At 52.2% G+C, this 17,159-nt stretch overlaps 1 protein-coding gene across 2 annotated transcripts; it reads left to right on the top strand.

Annotated features, from left to right (window-relative positions):
* Window positions 1–82: 82 nt before the first annotated feature.
* On the top strand, window positions 83–15,827 carry Cnnm3 (cyclin and CBS domain divalent metal cation transport mediator 3). Of its 2 annotated transcripts, XM_052745155.1 has the most exons (9): window positions 84–1,358; window positions 7,382–7,525; window positions 8,603–8,749; window positions 9,076–9,245; window positions 9,401–9,497; window positions 9,842–9,975; window positions 10,344–10,482; window positions 12,609–12,707; window positions 13,753–15,827. In XM_052745155.1, exons 1-8 carry the CDS (start codon window positions 119–121, stop codon window positions 12,656–12,658), a joined length of 2,121 nt encoding a protein of 706 aa, XP_052601115.1. In that variant the 5' UTR covers window positions 84–118; the 3' UTR covers window positions 12,659–12,707; window positions 13,753–15,827. The 2 variants fall into 2 exon arrangements, with proteins under 2 accessions (XP_052601114.1, XP_052601115.1); XM_052745154.1 differs by lacking the exon at window positions 12,609–12,707 and having other exon boundaries at window positions 83–1,358.
* The last annotated feature ends 1,332 nt before the right edge of the window (window positions 15,828–17,159 follow it).

Below are 17,159 nucleotides of genomic sequence, written 5' to 3'. Positions count from 1 at the left end.
CCCCCGCCGGCCGCCTATTGGTCTAGGTGACACGAAGGCCTGCTCCGATTGGCCGCGGCGACAGAGGCGCGGGTGAGTAGGGTAGGCTGCGCCTGAGGCCCAGAAGGGGTAGCAGGCCATGGCGGCGGCGGCGGCTGCGGCTGTGGCGGGTTGGCTGGGCTGGGTGCTTGCCGCGCTCTGTCTGGGCAGCACCGCGGGGGAGGCGGCGCCGGGAGCGGGACTGCTGGGCTTCTGCATGGAGGAGGACAGCGCGCCGGGCGCCGGCTCGCTGCGCGGAAGGGCAGCGCCGGAGGCCACTTTCTGCTTGCGACTCTTCTGCTCCGGCTTAGGCAACAGCTCCTGGACCTGGGTGGCCACGGAGGGTGCAGGCTGCCCCGAGGGCGGGCGGGCCACGGAGCCCGAGGAGGCGGCCGCCCCGACGGGCGAGTGGCGTGCCCTGCTGCGCCTGCGCACCGAGGCCGGGCGCCCGCGCTCCGCGCTGCTGGCGGTGCGCGTGGAGCCGGGCGGCGGGGCAGCCGAGGAGGCGGCGCCGCCCTGGGCGCTGGGGCTGGGGGCGGCCGGGTTGCTGGCCCTGGCGGCCGTGGCGCGCGGCCTGCAGCTGAGCGCTCTGGCGCTGGCGCCGGCCGAGGTGCAGGTGCTGCGCGAGAGCGGCTCGGAGGCGGAGCGCGCGGCTGCGCGGCGCCTGGAACCTGCGCGGCGCTGGGCCGGCTGCGCCCTGGGCGCGCTGCTGCTGCTGGCCAGCCTGGCGCAGGCGGCCCTGGCGGTGCTGCTGTACCGAGCGGTGGGCCAGCGCGCCGTGCCCGCGGTGCTGGGCTGCGCGGGGCTGGTGTTCCTGGTGGGCGAGGTGCTGCCGGTGGCTGTGAGCGGCCGCTGGGCGCTGGCGCTGGCGCCGCGCGCGCTGGGCCTCAGCCGCCTGGCGGTGCTGCTCACCTTGCCCGTGGCGCTGCCGGTGGGCCAGCTGCTGGAGCTGGCAGCGCGGCCGGGGCGTCTGCGTGAGCGCGTGCTGGAGCTGGCGCGCGGCGGCGGCGACCCCTACAGCGATCTGAGCAAGGGCGTCCTGCGCTACCGGACCGTGGAGGACGTGCTCACGCCCCTCGAAGACTGCTTTATGCTGGACTCGGGCGCGGTCCTGGACTTCGGCGTCCTAGCCAGTATCATGCAGAGCGGCCACACGCGCATCCCCGTGTACGAGGAGGAGCGCTCCAACATCGTGGACATACTGTACCTCAAAGACTTGGCCTTCGTGGACCCTGAGGACTGCACGCCGCTCAGCACCATCACCCGCTTCTACAACCATCCGCTCCACTTCGTCTTCAACGACACCAAATTGGACGCCGTTCTGGAAGAGTTCAAGCGAGGTAAGGTGCTGTCCCTGGTGGAGAGAGGGTCTCACCCCTCCAGAGAGGCACTAAGACTTGACCTTTCCCAGAAAGTGATGGCCTTGAATCTGGGAGTGACCTTTGGAAATATTTAAAGACCGACTTTTAGACGCGGGAAGGAAGTGCTGTGTGTCTGGTGCAGGAGGATCGGAAGGTGGTTCCAGGCCAGCCTGGGTTATGTAGTAAGACTCTATTTATTTAAAAAAAAAAAAAAAAAAAGTGAAGATGTAGCTCAGTGTTTGCCTAACATACACAAAGCTCTGAGTCACTACATAAACCCAGGTAGTGGCCTACCTACTTAGAAAGATGGAAGCCAGTCTGGGCTAAAGATTATGTCTCAAAGCTAAATGAATGAATAAAAGCCTCCCGCGGTCCCTCTCCCCTCATTGGCAGCAAGCATGTCTGCTTGGCTCTAACCCCAGAGGTTCCTTTGTCCTGAGCCGTCTCTGTGCACTTGGGCTTCCAAGCTCACCCAGATTCTTGGATAGTAACTAAAAGGATGTCAAAAGGATAAGGTAACTGGAAATGGTTATCTTCGCCTATTTAACATTAAATTAGCAGGACCTGTGATGTTTCCTGACCCTTCTAGGTTGCAGGACAAGGAAGGGACTCATAAATACTTTTCTACAGGTACTGAGAAAACTTTCATTTAATGTCGTTGAAAGCAACATCATGAATAATTTAATTTCCCTTCCTGCTTTTTTCCCTTAAAGTTTTTTTTTCCTTCAGATTTTTATTTTTATGTGTATGAGTGTTTGCATGTATTATATCTGTGAACCACGTGCATGCAGTTCCTCCAGAAGCCAGAAGAGGGGGAGGGGTTCCTTGGTACTGGAGTTACAGACAGTTGCTAGCCGGCCTGTAGGTGCCGGGAACTGAATCCTGGGTCCTCCAATGCTCTTTAAGCACTGAGCCATCTCTCCAGCTTCCTCCCTTTTGTTTAAATTGTTTTTTCAGGGAAGGCAAGTGCTCTTCCCCTAAGCCACACCCCCCATTTCTATTTCCATGCTCCCCTTTTTCACCTAAGGTCTCTGGGATTCTCCCTTAACTCTACATTTTTCACCAACTCCTTTCACTGGTTTGTTTAAGCAGCTTTTTAAATTTTTTTTTTTTTTTTTTTTTTAGGATTTACTTATGTGTATGAGTGTTTTGCATGTCTGATGCCTGAGAAGGTTGGAAGAGGGCTTTGGATCCCCTGGAACTGGAGTTATGGATGGTTGTGAGGCATTATATGAGTGCTGGGAACTGAACCCATATGGCGGGTGGCTCACCATAGGTGACCTGAAACCCAGGTCCCATCTGTTAAGGTTGATAGTAAAAACCGTGAGGCTCTCCAAATGTTAACATGTGGATTCCTAGCGGCACTGGTGGCGCGCACCTTTAATCCCAGCACTTGGGGAAGGCAGAGGCAGATGGATCTCTGAGTTTGAGGACAGTCAGGGCTACACAGAGAAATCCTGGGGGGGGGGAAGAGGGGCCAAAACTACAACCAAAATAATGTGGGTTCCTCTATAGCACTCTACCGTCATCCTTGGGGTGCTCTCCAGAGCCTGGGTGTTCCTTGCCCACCAGATACCCTTCCTTGGAGGGTAGGGGTGGATGTACACCAGGGCTCTAGGTGGACTAAGCTGCATGATAAGAAGTGGCGGATGGAGCAAAACCCCTTTGAACTGGCAAATCTTCTGGCCCCAGGTCCACTCAGCCCCTGGACCGTCAGTACAAGAGGCAGCTCTTGGCAATGAGCACACTACTCTTGTATTGAGTGCAGCGTGTGCCAGACTCTGACGGGCACTCTGCATGCCAGTCTCCCTTTGTCTTTGCGGGAGACCTGTGTGTAGATCATGAATGGCTGAGTGGGAGGCTTGAATGAGCATCTCTGACGGGGCTGTTGGAGGACCTCTCAGATGTGTCCTGGCCTATTCCTAGAACTCGGTCCTGCAGCCTCTTCACAGGGAGGGTAGGGTCCATCTGGGCTGCTGTCACCCTAAAGCAAGGCACTTCTCATGGTGTGGGAGGCAGCCAGCAGGGTTCTGGCCTGTCCCTGCCTGCTTTGAGTTCCCAGGTTGTAGGAAGATTGCTGAGTCGATCTTGCTCTGTTCGTTTATCAAAGACGAGAGACTTCGGTCTGGCATGCTTGTGAGTCTCGTGACTGTCATTCCTGAGATAGTGTCTGTCAGCTCCAGTGAGTTAGCCTTTAGGGTGAACCTGGAAGTATAAGGCCCCATTTCTTCCAGAATAGTCACAAGCCTTCCTTTTAGGAGGGTCATATAGAGGCCACCATTGTCCCTCTGATGTCCCAAACTCTCGTTATTAAGGTCTTTAAATTGTTCCTGCACATCAAGGGCAGTGGCATATGCCTTGCCAGAGCAAGCTCTGGTTGACCTGTCAATAGGAAAGAAACGTCCCAGCTGAGGACAGAGGCAGGAGGATTGTGAATTTGAAGCCATGTGGGATAGGTGGGAGAGAGGTGGGCAAGGAAGTGTTCACTGTAGTGTCCCATTGCGGCTGGACCTGTGCTTTGATGTTTACACGCTGTCAGTGTCACAGATTTGGGACAGTGGCGGTGTAAGGGTTGTCCCTGTCTGGATAGAACTGAATTTAAGCTTTAGGAGTTGGTAATGATGTTAAGGATGAGGTTGATGAGAGCCGTTTTTCATTTAGTTAAAATGTTCACAGAGGTGGGGCTAGAGAGATGGCTCAGCAGTTAAGAGCATTGACTGCCCTTCCAAAGGACCTGGGTTCACTTCCCAGCACCCACATGACAGCTCACAACTGTCTATAACTCCAGTTCCAGGGGATCTGATACCCTCGCACAGACATATACATGCAGGTAAAACACCAATGCTCATAAAATAAAAATAAATATATTTTAAGAAAATGTTCACAGAAGCAAGATGAGTGGAGTGCTTGTTTGTGTATTGCATTATGGACATGGCTTTGATCAACAGGGTTATGAGCCAGGAGCAGCACTGTGTGGGTGGTTTTGTTTTTTGAGGCAGGGTCTCACTATGTAGCTTTGGCTGGCCTTGAACTCAGATCCACCTGCTTCTGCCACCCCCTGCTCAGACTAAAGAGCTGGGTGTATCCTACACCCAGATTGTCTTGCGTGTTTTTACTGATCAGTGGCTGATGTGGGCAACAGTGGTGTGGGGAACCCAAGTAATGTGTCACATTGGCTTGAGGAGGTGACCAGGGAGGCATTAGGAGGTAGACATTTGCTGCTTGGCTAGGGCTGGGGAGCCAGAAGTCGTTTGTTCGTATTGGAGCCTAGGTGTCTTCCTGTGTGATACAGTATTGGCTTCCTTAAGGGCTGGAGCCAGGAGCAGGTGAGTGTTTCCTTACATTGGAATTTGTGTGCCAAGGAGCAGATTCCTAGCTGGCGACTGATAGGAACCGCAAACAAAAGACTGAAGGGGAGGAGAAGACCTGAATGTCAGCGTAGAAGAAATCTATCTCCTGAGCTACCTACAGGAGTGGTACAGGGAGCCTGAGCCCTGGGGACCCAAAGCATGCAGGAGGAGGGGCTGGAAAAGATGCCAGGAACAGGCTGGAGCACAGAAGTAAGAGGAACCAGAAGTTTAGAGACTCCTGAGAGCTAAGAGAACAGACCACCTTCTAAGAGAGGTCAGCAATGAGGATGACTTAGGCTTTTTTCCTCCCAAGTGCTTGGGAAGGAACCCAGAGCCATGCACATACTAGTCAAGCACTCTGCCACTGAGTTCTGCCCTTGATCTGTGGGTCTGGGGCTGAGGAGTAACTGGGAGAATGAATGTGGATGGCCTTCCTTCGCCATGTCCTGTCCAGTGGGGACAAACAGTCCCTCCAAGCTCTCTGTCTTACGTATTCCTATGGCCAGGGACTTCTCCCATTATTGAACCATCCTGTTGCAACAGGTTCCAGAATTGTGAGTCTTTTTCAGAGAACTTTGAGAGCACAGAAGCAGTTAATTCTTTCTGTTCGGGCTTTGTCAGAGGGACTCACTCTTGGGAGGAGGGAGCTGCATTGAGGTTTCCCTGCTCTGAGTGGCCTTTTAGAACCCAGGCTTGGGGTCTGAGGATCCCAAACTTGCATGTTGCACTCTTGACCCTCCCCGCGTGGCCTCACAGGTTTGTATTCCACGGCAGAGCAGCCCTGTGGAAATGGCACCTGCCTGCTAGCTTGAGCCGGTTCCAGCGCTATCGCCAAGGATCGGAAGGAGTTTAGAAACCTGGCACTTTGACCCAGTGCCTCTGACTCAGTAGAGTGAGCAGTTGTCGGGGGTACCTGGCCTTTTCCTCCTGGGAGGCTTTAATCTTTTCCTGGGGCATTTAGAGCCTCCCCTGAAGAAAGAGGCCTTATTTGGTAAATATTTCATGATTCGTGAAAAGGCCTGGGCATTTTCTCCAAAAGATCCTGGGAGCACATAGCCCTCATGTAGGTCTGGACCATTCTTCACTAGTACTAGGCATGTGTGTACTCATTGCCTTGTCTCAGACCTGCCTGTCTCCATCCTGTGACCCGTAGCCCACCTATGACTCTAGAGCCTTTGAGTGGACCCTCTTCGGGGTTGTGGTAGGCTGCAAGTGTTAAGCACATATACACCAGGTTTCAGGGGTGTGTTATAAAATGTAAAAAGAGGTGTAAAGTATATATTATGTTTCTGTGTTGGTTACACGTTGAAATGATACTTTAGCTATATTGGATATCATATAGTGTTAAAATGTTAACTAAAAGATTTTAAATTATATACATAGCTTGTACTCTGTCTTTCAAATAGATATAAAGTTTTATGGGTGGAAAATACTTATGTAACCCCAAGTAAATATCTGAAGTCTCCCCAACATTTGCCAACCCTGTAAGAGTTGGTTTTTTTTTCCCAAACTTTTCTGTCCTCACTAAATCAGCCAGACAGGAAATTGAATGAGAAAGACACAGGAGCAAGGTGGCATGTGCCAGCTCTAGCTCTTCCTCTTGACATACTGCGGATTCTAAATGCCCACCCTTACTCAGCCCCATCCTCCGGAAGACCCCTGAAGGGCAGCTTTCAGAATTGGGAAAACCTGCTGAGGATGCATGTCTGTCCTCTTGGGGTCACAAAGCCCAGGCCAGCCTGGATTGCATAGTGAGACTTCCTCAAGAAACAAAAGAGGAGAGCTAAGTACAGTGTTGTGCACTTGATCTCAGTACTCCTGAGACTGAGGCAGGAGCATTGTGATTGCCAGGCCAACATAGGCTACAGTAATGAAACCCTGTCTTTTTTTTTGGTTTTTTGAGATGGTTTCTCTGTGTAGCTTTGTGCCTTTCCTGGAACTCAGTCTAGCCCAGGCTGGTCTCGAACTCAGAGATCCACCTGCCTCTGCCTCCCAAGTGCTGGGATTAAAGGTGTGCGCCACCACCGCCCAACTTGAAATTCTGTCTTAAAAATAAAATCAGGGGGCTGGAGAGATGGCTCAGAGGTTAAGAGCACTGCTTGCTCTTCCAAAGGTCCTGAGTTCAATTCCCAGCAACCACATGGTGGCTTACAACCATCTGTAATGAGATCTGGTGCCCTCTTCTGGCCTGCAGGGATATGTGCAGACAGAACACTGTATACATAATAAATAAATAAATCTTTAAAAAAATAAAAAAAATAAAATCAGGTAAATGAATAGAAAAATAAAATAAAATCAGCCCAGGTGGTAGTGGCGCATGCCTTTAACCCCAGCACTTGGGAGGCAGAGACAGGCGGATCTCTGTGAGTTTGAGGATTGCCTGGTCTACGGAGCGAGTTCCAGGAAAGCTAGGGCTACACAGAGAAACCCTGTCTCAAAAAACCAAAGTGGAGGGGGCAGTAAAAAGAGGGCTGAGGATATAGCTCAGGAGGGGGTAGCGTGCTTGTGTAGCAGGTGTGAGGGAGGCCCTTGTGTGCCTTGCTAGTGTGCAGAGGAAAGGGTGTGGGGTGGCCAGTACAAGCATCTTCTGTCCTTTGGTGCAAGGAAACCTGGGAGGTCCCTACACACTGCAAATAAGTGTCCCTCCTACAGGGAAGTCGCACCTGGCCATCGTTCAGAAGGTGAACAACGAAGGTGATTGTGACCCCTTCTACGAGGTGCTGGGCTTGGTCACACTGGAGGACGTCATCGAGGAGATCATCAGGTCTGAGATCCTGGATGAGTCTGAAGACTACCGTGAGTCTGACTGTTGTCCTCTAACTCACAGCCCTTCCTGCAGCCTCTGGAGCATCTGCATCAGAGGCCAGTGGGCCTTCATGCTGCTGAACAGTGTCTAGAGCTCCAGCCAGACCTCATCTTCCCTACTGTGGTATGGGCCAGTGTTGCCCCTCCACACAAGCCATGCAGACCATCCATCCCATTGTTGACGTTCGTGGCCCCCCGAGTGAGCAGAGGGCTTTGTAAGAGCCCTCCATCACTGGAAGAAGTGTCTGCCCTTGACGGGCCCGGGTCTTTCTGCTGCTTTTGCTGGCCCACATTCTTTTGTGCACAGCTCCTTGATGTATTCTTTGAATTGGATGTGAAGCTCCGTGGTAGAGTATTTGTCCAGCTCGAATGGGGCTGAGTTTGGTCACCTGCACCACACAGGTTAAAAAAAAAAATCCACGTGCCTTTAATCCCAGCGAGGCAGAGGCAGGTAGATCTCTGAGTTCCTGGCCAACAGAGGATATGTAGTAGGTAGACCCTGTCTCAAAAAAAAAACAACCAAAACATTCTTGACCAGCTACTGAGCAGGTCTTCTACAGCAGACAGCCGTGGGACCTTTGATTGTGTCTTCCTTCGATGGCCAACTCTGTGGGGCAGGCACAGAGCCCATACTTGATAGCTGGGGCCTCACGTGGCTTCTTGAGACCCCCGCACTGCCGTGTCTGTGTCTTCGCTTCCGTTCCTGAGCCAGTGGAGGGAGGGTCACCAGGGTAGCTGCTGCCATCTGCCGTGGGTGATCTTCAGGCACTTGTACCTGAAGGATCTCCACAGCAGCGTTCTCTTCTGCAGGAGAGCCAGACTTCCTCTGGGCATGGCTGGAAATGCATATGGGCTGTTGCCTCCTCTGTCCTAGGCACTGGGATTGTCATGTGGTGGGCGTGGCAGCTGAGTGTCTTGCAGGGAGCAGTGCCAAGGATGCTTCCTTGGGGATCCCCTAAAATCCCTGGACCTTGGAAGGAAAGAGTGGGTAACAGGGCTGTTTGCTCTGTTTGTGGTCATAATTGGGTGCTGATATCCACCCATGCTATCTTTTCACTGCCTCTACAGACACCAAGGTGAGGAAAAAGACTGTTGCCCTGAGCACCCCTCTCAAGCGGAAGGAGGAATTCTCCTTATTCAAGGTGTCTGATGATGAATATAAAGTAAAAATCTCGCCTCAACTGCTCCTGGCCACCCAGCGCTTCCTTTCCCGAGGTGAGGGTGAAGGGTGGTCCTTGCCCCTGGTCTCACCACCCAGAGGGTCAAGAAACCACCCAGACCAGACGCCAGCTTGGCTCCTAGTGAGCTGGAGGCTCCCGAAGAGCATCTGCTTCCCTCTGCAGAGCTAGTGGGTGTCTCCTGATAAGACGTGTTCTGGGCACTTCATCTGGCCCTGTGTGGTATGCCCTGCTTGGCTCTCTTGTGTGGATTGCCGCAGCCCAGGGACCACTGGGAGAGCCCAGGAGGCAGCAGGAGGCAGGTGTGATGACAGGCCACTTGGGCCCCAGTGGACACTGTCCCTTTCTCCCACCGCGGGGCAGAGGTGGATGTGTTCAGCCCAATGCGAATCTCCGAGAAAGTCTTGCTGTATCTGCTGAAGCATCCCAGTGTCAACCAGGAGGTGAAGTTTGATGAGAACAACCGCCTGGCCACACACCATTACTTGTACCAGCGCAGCCAGCCGGTGGACTACTTCATTCTCATCCTGCAGGTAACCACGGCTGCCCAGACCCGAAGCCTCCCACGTCCTCAGACCTGGAGAGAGAGCTATCCAGACAGGCACCCTCAATAAACACCTGGGGCTGAGGTTCCTCCTGTCCTCTCGAGACGGGAGAGATAACCTGTCCGCTTCTGTCCTCCTCCCAGGGCAGGGTCGAGGTGGAGATTGGAAAAGAGGGCCTGAGGTTCGAGAATGGGGCCTTCACATACTATGGAGTGTCCGCCCTGGCAGCTCCGTCTTCAGGTAAGCCAGGGCCCCTTTGGGGGTTGTGGTCATGGTTGTGGTCAGCTGCCCCTGACGCTCCGGATGCTGCGGAAGGTCTAAGTGCCCAGGACACAGGCTTCCCTGGAGCCTGTGTCTCTGTCCCAGGAGGGGCTTCCTGTCTAGGCAGTGTAGAGGGCGGAGCAGCACTTCTGCCTTGTTTATCTTGGTAGCCACTGGATCCCCGCAAACGTTCCAGGGTGGCTTCGTCGTGGTCTTCCATGTCCCCACCCACCCCTCCCTCTCCAAGGGGACTTCAAGGGCAGGCACTGGAGGCTGTGCACTGATCCCACTGCCTTCGCCGTCTCTGATTATTTCCTCCGTAGCTCACCAGTCCCCCGTGTCTTCACGCCAGCTCATCCGCCACGACCCGCAGCCTGAACCACCCGAGAGTACCCGCCCCTCCGCATACTGTCCTGACTACACCGTGAGGGCCCTTTCTGACCTGCAGCTCATTAAGGTGACTTTGGGCTGCACGTTGGTGCTGCTTTAACTGGCTTTGTGCTCCCGAGGGGCGAGTCCAGCTGGTCACTGTGAAGATGGAGAGTGAACCCAGCACAGAAAGACAGGCTCACATCCTGAATGGTGGGACCTCCCCTTCTCTCTGGACTGCTGGGTCTGCACCTCTCTGGAGGCCTTGTGCCTGATCTCCATTGTAGATCTTAAAATCACTTGGCCATAAAAGAAAACCGTGTGGCTCAAAGGCTTTCTGCCCTCGCGGCCAGTTTAAAGTCCTGCCTGTCTAGTGCAGGTCAGAGGTGGGAGCTCTGCTGTCCGTATCTCGCGATTGCACCTGCTGGGTAATTTCTCCATTCTCTTATCCTCTAGATCACACGGTTGCAGTACCTTAATGCACTCCTGGCTTCCCGAGCCCAAAGCTTGCCTCCATCCCCAGAGAATGCTGAGCTCCAGGCCATCCCAGGCAGCCAGACCAGGCTCCTTGGTGACAAGTCCATTGAGACAGCAGGTAAGCCCCCCCCCCCCCCCCCCATGGTACATCCTGCAGTGCTGGGGCCCAGGGGTCACAGGAAATCCTGCCACTGCGCTGCGTGTGCTCTCTCCTCCCCGTCTGTACCCTCCTGTTTCTCTGCCCATCCTTTCCTTCGGACTGTCTGCAGTAGCTTGGATCACACGGTCAGCTGGCACTCAAAACAGAGCAGACGGCCTTTTCTGTCTGTGGCCTCTTTGAGATGGTTTAGTTAGTTCTCGATAAGTGGGGGATGTTCAGGGTAGAAACTCTCAGGCCACTTAAGATCAGGGTTAGGTCACTTAAAGAGTCAAGATTTGGCTTTTCCTTGGCCCTGGCTCAAAGGAGCACTTGCTGTGGAGCTGGGTCAGCACATGTTGATAGCGAGGTTCTGTAGAATGGAAGCAGAACACGCTTGGGTGGGGGGCAGTTTGCATTATGGGTAGCCTCTGGATAAGGCTCCGGATTGCCAAGCTGAGCTTCAGAAGTAGCTCTGGAAGGCATGCAGGCTTCTGCCTTGCTCCACTTGGCCGCCCCAGGGACCCAAGTTCCTCCTGGGCATTTACTCTGCAGGCATGCTTAGAGCCGACCCCGTCTTCCCTGGCGAAGCTGCCCACCATCCTGAGAGGTGGGAGTTGCTGGGCTTGTCTGATAGATGAGGAATAGGGTTTGAGGGCCCTAGACAGCCTCCTGGGGACTTAGGGCCGTGGTCACTGAGGCCCACACTTGATATCACGAACATGTTTTTACAGTAGAAATCGCTTTTTTAATCAAGAGGTGACAGAAGGTACAAAGGACAGAAACCCTTGACCCTGAGCCACGGTGATGACTCAGCCCCTGTGGGCTCTGCTCTGGCTCCAGGCACTACTAGGGGACAGCTGAGGCATGCCCTGTAGGAATGTCAGTTTCAGAAAGGCCTTTTGTGGAATACCCCAGAACAGAAGTTCACATGACCACGTTAGCCTTACCAAGACTCGTTTTTAAAACATGAGTGTCTTCTGGCTCCAACCACTACTCAGACTGCAGGGGCTGTATTCAAGGTACAGACGTGATCTGAGATTGGCAGTTCTCCTAGGAGCGTGTCCTCCGTCAGGGATTGTCCCCTCCTTCCCTCTTCTGCCCCCCCCCCTTTGCCCCCTCCTTTCCTTTCCTTTCCCTGCTTTGCTTGCCTTTCTTTCCAAGTGCTGGGGGAGGGGGGTGGGGGGATTGAACTTACAGCCTTGCACACACTAGGCAAGCATTCTTCCATTTGAGCTATACCTCTAGTCCCTGGAGAAGCTGGAGACGTTTTCATCCTCTTGACTTGGCCTGCTCTCTGGGCCGGCCTGTAAAAAGAGTAATTTACTGTGGCTTGTGGGTCATTTCTTCCTTACAATGCTTTATCCGCCCTGTTTGCCAGTTTTTACCTAGGTGACCTGATGTGTGCCCCAGTGAGGTTTGCCTGACTCTGGGGTCTCCCTGGGTTTGTCCCTGTCCCCGAAGAGTTTAGTGTTACTGCACAGTGCTGGTTTCGGTGGGCCACTGTTTAAACGAGTGCAGGAAGACTCAGTCCCTGGGGATTTGGGCACTGAATCCCTGGCAGGAAAGTGCTCTTGTTGAAATGTTTGGAATGTACAAGAATTTTAAATGGCGTATGTCAGGGATTGGGTCGGGTGGTGGCAGTGCACACCTTTTATCCCAGCACTCGGGAGGTAGAGGCAGGTGGATCTCTGAGTTCAAGGCCAGCCTGGTCTATGTAGTGAGTTCCAGGACAGCCAGGACTACACAGAGAAACCCTGTCTGAAAAACAAACAAACCTGCATCAGGGATCAGCCAGCTATGGTGTGGGAACCTGATGTGGCCAGGTTCCAGAGTTTATAAATGAGGTTTTATTAGAGTCCACCCTTTGGTTGTCTGGCTGCTGTGAGTGGCAGCGGGGACAGAGCAGGTGACTTGGCCCTTCACTGAAAGTCTGATCCTGGACTCCTCACCCGTGCGGCCCTGTGGTGGGTGCTGTCCCTCTGTGGTCCTCAGCATCACCTGTGTAGCCCAGAGCCCTCCCCAGCCTTCCGCGTGGTGCTGAGGAGCTGAGGCCCACTGCCACTCAACAGCGTGTCCCTCTTCTCTCTTCTCTCCGCTCTCTTCAGCCTTCCCAGTAGACCTTTCCCTCTTTGGCACATTTGGAAACTGCAGTTGATAAATGACTGTGGACTAGTGAGCATTTTTTGTTTTAAGAAAACACCAAGGTAAATATCTGTTTCCTTTTTCTTTGATTTACTTTTCCCATCCTTTAGCTGTTGGCAGGCACCACAGACCGCTTCCCCCAGGCTGGGGTGCATTTCCCTTGGTGGGGGAGTTGGGAGGGGTACTGTATTTTATTTTTCTAGTACTTACTTTTTCTAGAAGACAAGCGGTCATGGCACACCTGGTTAGTCCTGGAACATACGGCTTCCTTGTAGCACAGGGGTTCTTCATTATCTACGGAAGTTTCTTTTTGCCCAGCATAGCAGCCTGAGCCCCTAGAGTCAAAAATACATAGCACTCCCTAGGTGCCATGGCTTACACCTATAATCACAGCACCCCTGAGGGTGAGGCAGGAGAACTGCCTTGAGTTTGAGGTCACTCCACACTGCATGGTGAATTCCAAGCCAGCCAGCAAGACTTTGTCTCAAAACAAAATAGGGGCTGGCAGTATGGCTTTGTGGGTAAGATGCTTGCCGTCAAGCCGGTGACCCACGTTCAGTCCCCAGAACCTATGTGGTGGAAGGTAAGAACCGAGTTTCACAGGTTGTCCTCTGACCTCCATACACGTCATGACATGTGCATACCCTCACACGTTTATACGTACACACCAAGGTAAATGTCAGAAGAGCTGACTGACTGTGAAGAATGAAAGAAAGACAATTAAGTTTCAAAGCCAGCTGTGGTGGTACACGCCTGTAATTCTAGTTCTTGGGAGGTGGAGGTAGGAGGAGCTGACATTTAAGGTCAGCCTGGGCTGCATAAGACCCTGTCTCAAACCCTGCTGCCCCAAAGAAGTGGGGGAGGGGGCAGACCCACAAACCAATGACAAAAAAAGTCAGTAGCCCATCTTTGTCCCTCATGGGTGGCATCTGTCCTTGGAGTGGGTTTCTCTCTTGACCATGTTCTTGACTGCTTTGATGGTTCCTGAGATGTCCCAGGGCCCATCTGTCCAGGCTGTCTCTTTGTCCTAAAGGTTCAGTACTTGGTTTTGCTAGAGCCTGCCCCTTGACTACTGTGAATGCCATTCTTTTTTCCCCCTATCCTTAGGGTCCAACAACAGCAGACCTGACGTCCCAGTGGAGAAGAGCCCTGGGCAGAACCCAGGAGTGTAACTGCTTGCCAGGCAGCCCTGAGCTGGAAATGGACAAGCGTGTGGGGAGCTGGGGAGAGCCAAGCAGGAGCTTCATGCCAGCCTGTCCCCCACCGATTCTGGCCACGTTTTAGATGGCCATTATAAGATGTGGGTCCTGGGCCTCCTGAATGCCAGAGCCTTCAGCTGGCCCTGCCTTCCCTTAGGAGATAGGACTGGCAGGGCGGTCCTCCAGAAGAAGCCTGTTTCTGGGGGGATGAAAGGAACAGCATCATCTCTAGTCCCCAGGGCCCAGCCTCTCCCCTGATACTGTAACGGCACAGTGTCTGTACCTCCCTGAGCCAGGTGCCATGTGGGTGCAGTTACTGCCTTTACACGGTCTTGGCCTGTCTCACTTTGCTTTTAATTGGCCAACCCTCTGTTGTTGGCATCACTTTATGAGCAAACCAAGAGTGCTGGCTCTGGATGGAGAGTCAAGTCTATGGCCCTGTCCTGTACCTCTTTATTTCCCTTACAATGCCATATTTTGATTCACGTACCCCAGTTTTTTCCATGTGCCAAATCTAAAAGCACGATTCCCCAATAAGTCTGTGCCCCAGTTCTGCTCCCTCCTGTGGAGGGAGGTTAGCCTCTCTGACTCCTGAAGTCGTGAGCAGGCTGGCCCAGTGACACAGGGGCCTGCCCAGCATGGCTGAAAAGTCAGTGTTGAGGACCTGCCTTGTACTTTTGTCTTACGCCTCCGGGGACATGTGTGGCCGTAATGGGTAGAGAAGAGCGATCGGGGAGGATTGTTTGTAACCCTGGTACCTCCTTGTCACCTGCTGAGAAGTCAAGGTTTTCTTGTATCTGAAATATTTCAAATTGTGTGCCCTTTTCCGTCTCCAGGGACGTTGTTTTTGAGATGCAGGGGTCGGAAAGCACAAGTTTCCTCTTCCAGGGTACCTACATTTTCCTTCCACGGTTCCGGCTCTGGGACCATAGATTGATTGGGCTGGGGAGGGAGGATTTCTGGAACCTTCCTCAAAAGAATGTGGGTCCTGGTAAGTGAGACTTGCAGGCCAAGAGAACAGTGGTATGCTTGCCAAGAAAGTATTCTCAAGGAATATGCTCTAAGAACAAACTCAGGTTGGAAGCAAATACTTTAAAAATCATCTCTCTCCAGAAAAGAATTCAGAATTCTGGCTGCAGAATCACCTGGCAAATTAGAACCTTGGCTACCTGGGCCCTTCTGGGGCTTCTGATTTAGTCACCTTGAACACCAGGGTTAGGGTCTTGAAATAGTTTTAGATTCATAGAAGAGTTCCATATGCCCTTTACTCTGCATCCCCTGATGTTAACATGTTAAATAACCTTGTTACAGTTACCCAAATTAAAATGTTAACATTGGTGTCATACTATTTAACTGGAGGCTTGGTTTGGATGTTACTTTTTTTTTCTAGTAATGTCCTTTTCTGTTGCAGAATTCCAAGGCAGGATGCCAAGATGCACTTAGAGCTATTGTTTTCCTTTTTACCTAACTTTGTATTTTATAGTAATTGCAGATTCATAGGAAGTTGGAAAGATGCAGAGTCCATGCATCCTTTATCTGGCTTTCCTCAGTGGTCCTGTCTTACAAACTGTAATGTAGTCTCAAAGCCTGGACTGGTGCAGGTGGTACCTGGCATCTGTATAGACCTGAGTAACTGCTGCCCAAGTCTAACCCACTGTCCTGTCACTACCAGGGTTCCCCCTGGACTGCCACTCAGAGCCACCTGCCCCGTCCCTAAGCCCTGGCAACCACTAGACTGTTCCTCATCTCTTTTATTTTGTCATTTCAAGAGTGTTGTTTGAGGGGTCGTGCAGTGTGTGGCGTTAGGGACTGACTTCTTCACTCAGCATAGCTCTCTGGGGACTGATCCAGGTCATTGTGCCAGCAGCTTATTCCCTTTTCTTGCCAAGTGGTATTCCATGGTGTATTCATTGTCCTGTCAAAGGACATCTGGGTTGTTTCCAGTTTTTGGCCTTTTCCAAATAAAGCTGCTATGAACATTCATGTACAGATGTCGGTGTGAATGTTGGTGTTGACTCTGGGGGAAGTGCCAGGAGTGCCGTTGCTAGGTTGTTTATCATTGAAAGAGAGCCTGCCAGGCCTTTTGCAGTAGCTGTGTGCAAGCCTCAGTTCCTACATGAAGTGTAGGAACGATCCAGTTTCTCAGTCCTCCAAACGGTCATTGTTTTTACTTGAGCTATTTAGACAGGTGACCAACAGAACCACTGTGGTTCTCATCTGTTTTTCCTGATAGAATCCAGCACTATTAGTAAGCATCTGTTCAGGTCTTCACCTTGGTGACGTGCCTGTGTTCTTCGCCCATTCATTTGCCCCCCTCCCTTTTTTTTGGTCTGAGAACTCTTCATATATTCAGATTCTAAAATCCTTTGTTGGATTTTGGGTTTGCAGAAATTTTGCTCTGTAGTGCTCTAGTCTAGTTCTGAAATGTGCCCCTAAGGCCTGTGTACTAAAGACTTAATCCCCTTGAAGTGAGTCCTGCGGTCATTGGGGCATGCCCTCAAAGGGGTTGTTGGGGCCTTGGCGTCTTCCTCTCCTTTGCTCCCTGATGACCCTGAGGTGAAGGCCTCTGCACGTGCTCCCTCCTTGTACTGTACATGGCCGGAAGGACCAGGCACCCACAGGCCCCTGTGAGCTCCCCATCTCAGTTGTGTGCTCACAGTAACAGAATACTAACAGTGAGGCTGTGCTCTACGGCAGGGTCTCAGGGAACAGAGGTTTTTCATTGTGATTAAAGTCGTTTTACCAAACTTTGTTTTGTGCTTTTAGTATATCTGACTGTTCTAGAATCTCAGAAGTTGTCTAACTTTAACCCTAATAGTTTGAGTTTCTGTTCTACATGTAAGCTTGTTTTCCATTTTGAATTAATATTTCTATGAATAAGGCTTGGGTCACAGCTTTTTTTTTTTTTTTTAATTTATGCATGTGAGTGTTTTGACCGCATGTATGTCTGTACGTCACATACATGCTTAGTGCCTGCAGAGGCCAGGAGGCATTGGCTCCTCCCTGGAACTGGAGTTATGGTTGTGACTCACCATGTGGGTGCTGAGAATCGAACTCAGGTCCTTCGGAAGAGCAGTTGGTGCTGGTGCTCTTCACTGCCCAGCCTTCTCTCCAGCCCCCACAGCTGGTTTTGGTGGTTTTGTAGGCCCAGGCTCAGGCTGGCCTCAAACTCAAAACCCGCTTTCTCTGGCTTTTCCCCTCCTTCCTTCCAGATTTAACCTAAGGATGTCTGTCCATTTGTTGAAAAGGCATCTCTCCCTCTGTTGGGTGTATTTGTGTGTGTGGGGGGGACTATTTCTCGGTTGTCTACTACGT

This window comes from Peromyscus californicus, unplaced genomic scaffold (genome assembly GCF_007827085.1).
Source record: "Peromyscus californicus insignis strain IS unplaced genomic scaffold, ASM782708v3 Scaffold_19__1_contigs__length_69161282, whole genome shotgun sequence".
Taxonomy (NCBI): domain Eukaryota; kingdom Metazoa; phylum Chordata; class Mammalia; order Rodentia; family Cricetidae; genus Peromyscus; species Peromyscus californicus.
This window is presented reverse-complemented; position numbering and strand designations above follow the sequence as displayed.

Coding starts and splice junctions, on each gene's coding strand:
- Cnnm3 (XM_052745154.1), top strand. CDS start 119: ATGGCGGCGGCGGCGGCTGCGGCTGTGGCGGGTTGGCTGGGCTGGGTG. Junction 1,359..7,381: donor TCTGGAAGAGTTCAAGCGAG/GTAAGGTGCTGT, acceptor TCCCTCCTACAG/GGAAGTCGCACCTGGCCATC. Junction 9,246..9,400: donor ACTTCATTCTCATCCTGCAG/GTAACCACGGCT, acceptor TCCTCCTCCCAG/GGCAGGGTCGAGGTGGAGAT.